Consider the following 7,328-nt stretch of genomic DNA (forward strand, 5'->3'; position numbering starts at 1 on the left):
ATATGAAAAGAAAATTTCATATACATAACTTCAGCAAAAACAATCTCATAAGCTTGAGGTTCACAGCTCAAAGGTAGGCAGTGAAAAATTACCCAAATTTAAGAAACAGTAAGCTAAAAATCCAGGTTTTGTAATAATATTTCAGGACAATGAAGTGGTCAACATGGTAACAAGGCTAGACACTTTCAGCTCTTATACACGTTTTATACTTTTGTAGGTATTAAACACCATGTAATATTAGTCCACTAAATTGGCTACACAAGTGATTTCAAGACATCTTAAGGAAAGTAGTATTATCTAGTCACTTAACAAGTACTCCCTCCGTAAAGAAATATAAGAGCATTTATATCAGTTACGGAGGGAGTAATATACTATACTGTTAAAAAGCCTAAAGAATCAATCTTATTATACTAATTAACACAATCCCATGGTTATACAAAATAGTGCAATGAATCGTGCATATAGCGAAACTATGTAACCTCAACAAAAGCAATATACAAATCATCTAAAGGCCAAAAGGCAAACCTTGCAAGGTTATCAGTGAGAGCAGGGAATATGGGCGGCCAAATCATTGTAAGAGGATGGATATCACCCAAATCCAGTTCTTCTTCTGTCATATCATACACTTTACGCAACTGCCTACACTTGACATCTAAGTGAAGTGCGCATCGGCCCATCTCCAAGAACACAAACTCAGCATAGGACCCCACATGGTTTATCCAGAGAGGAGCAGTGGGCTCATCCTCAACCTCGCAACCTGGAATCCTCAAATTAGCAACCATGTCACGCAAAGAAATGGTGTCCACCAGCAACCAGTTGTCCCCCTTGTGGAGCCAGATGTCAAGCTGAAGATTCTTAGCATGGATGAGATACACATCAGAAGCATCATCAGCTGGTGCCAACATGGTATCTCTATCGCCATACTCCACCCCATGTGGGAGCTGAACCGTGGAGATGCTTGAGGTAGTCAAATCAAAGAAATCAATGATGTTCTGTGTGCTTGCTATGTAGATTTTATTGTTGGCGAGCACAGCTTTTGGTTCCCATTCCGGATCAAGAAGTTGGTCTCTGTCAAAGGTAAGATACGTGCGCCACACACCATCACCATGTCGCAACATATTTACGTGCACCGTATATTTTGTTCTCTGCATGTTCGCCACAAGCAACACATGAAAGTAGGACACACCGTCGGCTTCTTCCACCAAGAGGAGATCATTCATACTATAGTAATAGTCGTCCTGGATTTGGATGTGTGGTAATGGTGGGACGACAACCAGGCCTCTCTCAGGACATAATGGACTGTGCACCCGACTTGTGAAATTGTTGTCGTTGACCAGGTTGTACAAGCTGACGATGACTCTGCCTTTCCGGGAGCAGCGGAAGTTGGCCGGGGCGCCATGGTAGAAGCCCCAACTGTAGCTCTGCACAGTGCGGATGACGGTGGAAAGCTCTGGGGGCTGAGGTAGCATCGGGATGAAGTGAATAGAAGCCATGTTATAATCCTTCCTGTTCTCGAGGTAGAAGCTGAGGAGGCGGGGCGGGTGGCGCTCGTGGAAAAGGCGGAGGAAGGCGGGTTCGGAGGCATGATGGTACCAGCGCTTGCAGACGAGGGCGGCATGGACGAGGGTGGTGGGGAAGCCGACGCGGATGATGATCTCCCTCAGGAGGTTGTCGTAGTCGAGCACCTTGGATACCTTTTCAGCACATGCGGACATCACATAAGAATCATTCTTGGAGACGAAAAAATGTTGATAACCTTCTCCAAACGTCCATGATGAGAAGTACTAACAAACAATCAAGAATAAGATGGCACGAACCTTGCTGGCTTGGTCAGTTTCTGGCATTGTATCAGCACGAAATTGCTGAACCTCCTTCAGCTCCCAAGGTTTCGCTTTATCAGACTTTTCTTCTGAAATTCTTTGCTTTTTATCTACGCTTCCAAATGCTGGATCACTGCCATTCTATCATTATCATGATTAAGTTAGATGATGCTTAGATTGTTGTTGATAAGGTAAGCATGGAGGCATTAGAACATATGCAACTTATCAAAGTATTTTTTTTCTTCTGGATCAGCATACCACTTGAGATGGCTTTGCAGGATATTTTGTGTCTAAGTGATCAGTTTGGCCAATGTTAGGAGAGATGCTCGCGACAATAGGAGGACCTGAGACCTATTAATTTAAATTATTCAGTGTTAGAAACTTTCTCAAAACTTACCCGCAACCTGTCCTGACAATAGAAGGCCGAAAAATATGTGCTTACCTTCATCTCAGAAGCTTCATATGGCGATCTGAATACTTCGGAAGGCACATTACCAAAAGCCGGTAAAGATCTAAGCCCATCAGTATTTGCAAGTATCTTAAAACCACTATCTACTGTATCAACAGCAAGAAGATTGCCTTCTTTATTGAACCTTAACCGTGAAAAGCTCTGTTAAAATTTACAGGAGGTTAGATTACCAAACGGAGAAAAAAGGTTGAAAAATAAAATAGGGAACATAAACTCACTGGCAAGCCTCCACCAGCTTCAATGCAGGTAAGCATGTTGGTGTTATCGACATCCCAAAACATAATTTGGTTATCTTCGCCAGCAGCTAAAATGTGATTCCGAGCTGTATCAAACTGCACGACACCCTGCGCTACACCAGCTGGTTTTTTACGGAATCCAGAATATGACTTCTCGACAGACCCTTCATGGTTCCACTCAACCAAATGTGTGTCTCCCTCTTTGCTTGTTCCGCAAGAGAACAACCTTCAAATTGACAACAAGTAAATATTACATCAATGATAACTCGAAACACTTCTAGCGAGCAAAATAACACATCTATGTTTACCTAGTTCCATCGGCACTATTGAGAATTGCACCACACCATTTTCCTGGAATATCAAAGTCCAGCTTAGTCCCCAGATACTCATAAAGCCATGTCTTCATTTTCCCATCAAGGGAAATTGAGAAAATAAACTGCAGGGTACACAATAAAATTATGTATCAGTACACCAGATAAAGGCTGATGTGCTTGAAAAAACTATGCATTCATAAATCTCTCTCAGAGCACAAAATACAAGCATCGTCCTCATGATGGCTCGTACTGCCTCACTTCGATTATAATTGAGTAAAATTTTGAAGCATGGACTAAGGAGCAACCATCTATATCCGTTGCATTCTGAGATGTTAATGCGTAAATATTGTGTTCAGACGACACACACCTTAACCTGGTCTATGTGATGAGGGCAAATAGAATACACAGGTGCCTCATGCCCTTCAAACGAATATATTTTCTGCCCATGCATGTCCCAGACCTACAAAATGGGAAGGAAGTTACAGCAGACCAGGCTGGGCGAAAAGGAAATAGATGATAACCATTTAAGTCATGTCAGATACCTTTATCAGCTTGTCATCTCCGCAAGTGACAACATAAAGTTGCTTACGTGACCGAGAGAAAACTATGTCATTAACTCTTCCAGAATGAGCCTCAATCTGACATGAAGAATGAATGGGTTAGTAACAACAGTCATTTAATATAATGACATGTAACATCTATATAATTGAAGTTCAAAGGCAATTAGAAGAACAAACCTCTACAAATTGATATGTTTCATTTGGATGCCGGTATGCATGCAGATGGATCAAATTTTTTGTAAATGCAACACCTAAAAGCAAAAAAAAAGTATGCTTAAACAACAATGGAGCACAATACGAACAACTTATGAATGCAATATAGAGTTACTGGGTGAAGACTGAAATATTAACACTAACCAATCAAGTCTCCATCAGGGCTCCATGTAACTCGATTAACGGCCATGGAAGAGTCTTTAGCCATGACACCCTTCTCTCACACGAGATAAAACAATGAGGCACATATATAATATCAGAACATGTAGGTTTGCAAACAAAGTACATGACTACAAGTAAAAGAAAAGAGGAGCAGATTACATACATAAGTTTAACTTGTGCTCAGTTACCTGAAATTGTGTTGAACATGCTTGCATGTCCCAAATTTCGAAGGGCTTTGTGACCAGCCTCTCACGCATACTTATCTCCCAGAGTGTAAATTCACCATTAGCAGATCCAACTATTTGAGCAGTAAACATGACAAGAAAATCAATAAGCTGTTGAAATCCGAACATTCACCCAGATTACATGAAATAACTTTTATACTTGCAAAGTTGCAACTGCATTTGTTTTTTCTGATATAGTGAATTAACAACCTTGATCATACCTAGTAGTAGCGTATGACGAGAAGGATGAAAGTCCATGCTAGTTACATTAGATCCTTGTGATAGCGTGCAAGCTACTTTCATAGGAAGGTCATCCAGTGACCGTGAAGGTTGAGGAATATGTCCAGTGGGACTCAGTTTCTCCATCAGATGACCCGATTCTGCAATTTGATAGTCTATTATGGTTGGGCATTTTCATCAGGGAAACCGATTGATAAATAATGCAATATAACTATATAAGTATAGAACTGAGGTCACAAATCACATTGACATATATAAGGCTCCCTTTGGTTCATAGGATAGCAAAAATGCAGGAATAGGAAAACAAAGGAATAAAATAGGAATCGGGTGGAGAACAAAGGAGTGAAAAACACATGAATTTTTCCAAGTTGGTCATTAGATTTGTAGCAAAGGTAAAAAATTAACGAGTCTAACTAAGTGAAGAAATTGACTTAACAAATTTGTGTATCGATAAACAAACTTGCCTAACAACATAATAAGAACATGTCTTATTTGCTCAATAAATGGACCCATCTAATTCATGTTAACCATAAATGGAAGTGGATTGAACCAAAAGAACCAACTCACGGACCCTTTGACGAAAAAAGGAAAAAAAAATAAACAACTCGTTTAGGCACCCACACAAACAGTCAAACTAGTGCACAAGCTGGCTGTCCAAATGAGCCTCCTGTAATCGCGGTGTAGAGAAGACTTTGCATTTGTAACCATCTGTTGGTGTTTGGAATGACTTCTAGCAACTGAGATATTGTAATTGGTACATGGTGTATATAAAGTCTCAAAAACGCCCATAACATCAACAAAGCGAAGGCATAACGCTCTTGCATATATCCACACAACGATACATCAGCGAAGAGATAGCCAAAATTCATTTTGGCACTGCAGTCTAAAGCAAAATTTGTAACCACGGCTCTTGCATATGACTCAAACTGGGATTGGGGCGGGTTCGCATTGGTCCAAATGGTCGTTTTTTTCGTGTGGTTCTCAAACGGCAAGGCTTCAAACTGGTTCAGCTAGAAAATCGTCTGGACTGGAGAGGGTTCAGTAGATTACCGACTATGTTGCGTAGATACTTTAGGAAGCACACGTATCCAGCCAGATACTGCCCCGATACGCGGATACTGCCCCGATACGTGTCCTGTAAGTATCCTTTAATTTATTGATTTGCAAAAAAGAAACTAATGTTTGATATGTGTGGGCATACTGGTGCGATACATTTTGGATACTGATATGCGTGTGAGTGTGATGTGAGAATTATGAATGTGATTACCTTGTTTGTTAAGCAATTTTATTGATAAATCATCCATCGAAGGAAAATGAATGAATCATTGAATGAAGAACTACAATATTTTTTGAAGACTCCATTGGTTACATTGTAAGCATGATGTATCTAACCATTTCATTTGTTATTAGTATTTACTGCTGTACTAATTTACTACGTTTTATGTCTTGTTTCCATTTGGAAGGTCAGATGATCTAAAGGAAACCTGGAATATTTGCTGGACTACTTCATCAATTCAACAAAAAGGTACGCTTCCTATCAAAACCCCTTATTGTTTTAATTTTTTAATAATTAAGATCTATATACAACTTATCCCTGTATCCTAGTTTAATTTTCTTTTGATGTATCAGGTGTATCCCTTTATCGCATATCCGATACGTATCCAAGTATCCAGGCAACATAGGTTAACTATCTGGTGTGCTGCGGCCTGATCCCAAACCGCACATCTGGAAATACTAAAGCTCCATTTGAGGTCATCTTGCATCAGCCTGCCGATACTATGCTAAAATGACAAGTAGTGTGATGTTGCTACCATGCTGAAATGCAATTCTTTCACTTTGTATGGTGCTGCTATCTTGTATGGGTAACTAGTGATTCTGTTGTACCTAGGAAAATAATGAAATTGCTGCTGGTATTAAATTCTGATGTGCCGGATCCATCATGTGCTATTAGTTTCATGAGTTTCTAACCATGTTTTTTTTCCTTCTAACCATCTTAAGAGACTTCCTTCCTTGCTGGCACATGTGGAATGCTGATATGTGTAGGAATAAAAGATAATTCTGTTTTCCATGTCAAGAAATAATTGTTCTTCTATGCCGAACATTTATTTTCGGCAGGTTTGTTGATTGTCAACAGATCTATGCTTACCATCATGTAGTACTATTGATTGTGGGCATGGCTAATTTGAAGATACCTTTCACCGTCGCTGTCACTCTCTACTGCAGTGCCTTAAATCGGATTTTTATTATCGCCATATTTTGTATTATTAATACATGGAGGTGCTCCAGAACACTTTCATTATATTTTTCCTTTTGTTGTGGAAATATTGTGCTGCATCAGGAAATACCCATGTGAGGAAAATTTAGTATATTGCACCTTATTTTAGATTCTTTTTTTATGCGCCGTACTGCACTCAGTGAAGGGTTCATGTAGAAATATATGGAAGGGAAATGTCCACTGTATGGACACCCATACTCATGACTCAGTTATGGAAATTATCATATGATCAGTTAGCTGACCAGTGTCGGTCTGAGCTCTGCCGTTTGGCGGGAGTCGTGTATACAGCTTCGCTGGGCATCCAAGGTTTCTAAATGGAGAATAGATTGAGTTGAAATCACAAATGTGAAATGGATTGGGCGGCTTGGAGTCTAGACGCTTATCAATGGATTGAGCTGGGGTATGGTATGGGAGTCAGATGATTTTACATGGGTGTGGTTTGGCTTCGGTGCAGTGCAGGCTTGTCCCCATTCCCAGGCTGACATACAATGAAATTTAGATGAGATTTTTTGTTTCTAAAAGAAGCACAAGCATGCCTATCATGCATATGTACATAGGAGAAAGGGTGAAGAGACCCATACACAGCTGACTTGATGTATAAATTGATGATCCCATTGCAGCTATGGAAGCTTCTGGCAAAACCAAGGGAGCGAGGAAGGGTGGAGCAACACGCAGGCAGCCTTCATGCAAGGTGTGCTGTGATCTTCGTCGTGTGGGAAGGTGGGACAACGACGGCTAGGGAGCCCCTCGTCTTGCTGCCCACGTATCTCCAGAGGTGGTAGTCGTCCAGCGCGATGTGTCACGGCTTTGGGTCA

General features: G+C 40.6%; 1 protein-coding gene across 1 annotated transcript; it reads right to left on the reverse strand.

Annotated features, from left to right (window-relative positions):
- Window positions 1-470: 470 nt before the first annotated feature.
- Window positions 471-5,150, reverse strand: LOC109759436 (protein TPR1-like). Its single transcript, XM_073499465.1, has 12 exons — window positions 4,220-5,150; window positions 3,963-4,072; window positions 3,757-3,826; window positions 3,577-3,650; window positions 3,382-3,477; window positions 3,207-3,299; window positions 2,834-2,961; window positions 2,508-2,751; window positions 2,263-2,430; window positions 2,079-2,171; window positions 1,794-1,961; window positions 471-1,694 (listed from the first exon to the last, which is right to left on the reverse strand). Exons 1-12 carry the CDS (start codon window positions 4,362-4,364, stop codon window positions 471-473), a joined length of 2,613 nt encoding a protein of 870 aa, XP_073355566.1. The 5' UTR covers window positions 4,365-5,150.
- Between the last annotated feature and the right edge of the window lie 2,178 nt (window positions 5,151-7,328).

Source organism: Aegilops tauschii, chromosome 5 (assembly GCF_002575655.3).
Source record: "Aegilops tauschii subsp. strangulata cultivar AL8/78 chromosome 5, Aet v6.0, whole genome shotgun sequence".
Taxonomy (NCBI): Eukaryota; Viridiplantae; Streptophyta; class Magnoliopsida; order Poales; family Poaceae; genus Aegilops; species Aegilops tauschii.

Bases quoted from the DNA above. Each gene is read 5' to 3' on its own strand.
- LOC109759436 (XM_073499465.1), bottom strand. From the start codon at position 4,364: ATGGAGAAACTGAGTCCCACTGGACATATTCCTCAACCTTCACGGTCA. The intron at 3,300-3,381 runs GTATCTGACATG...CCCATTTTGTAG, and splicing joins GAGATGACAAGCTGATAAAG to GTCTGGGACATGCATGGGCA. The intron at 2,962-3,206 runs GTGTGTGTCGTC...TGTACCCTGCAG, and splicing joins ATCACATAGACCAGGTTAAG to TTTATTTTCTCAATTTCCCT.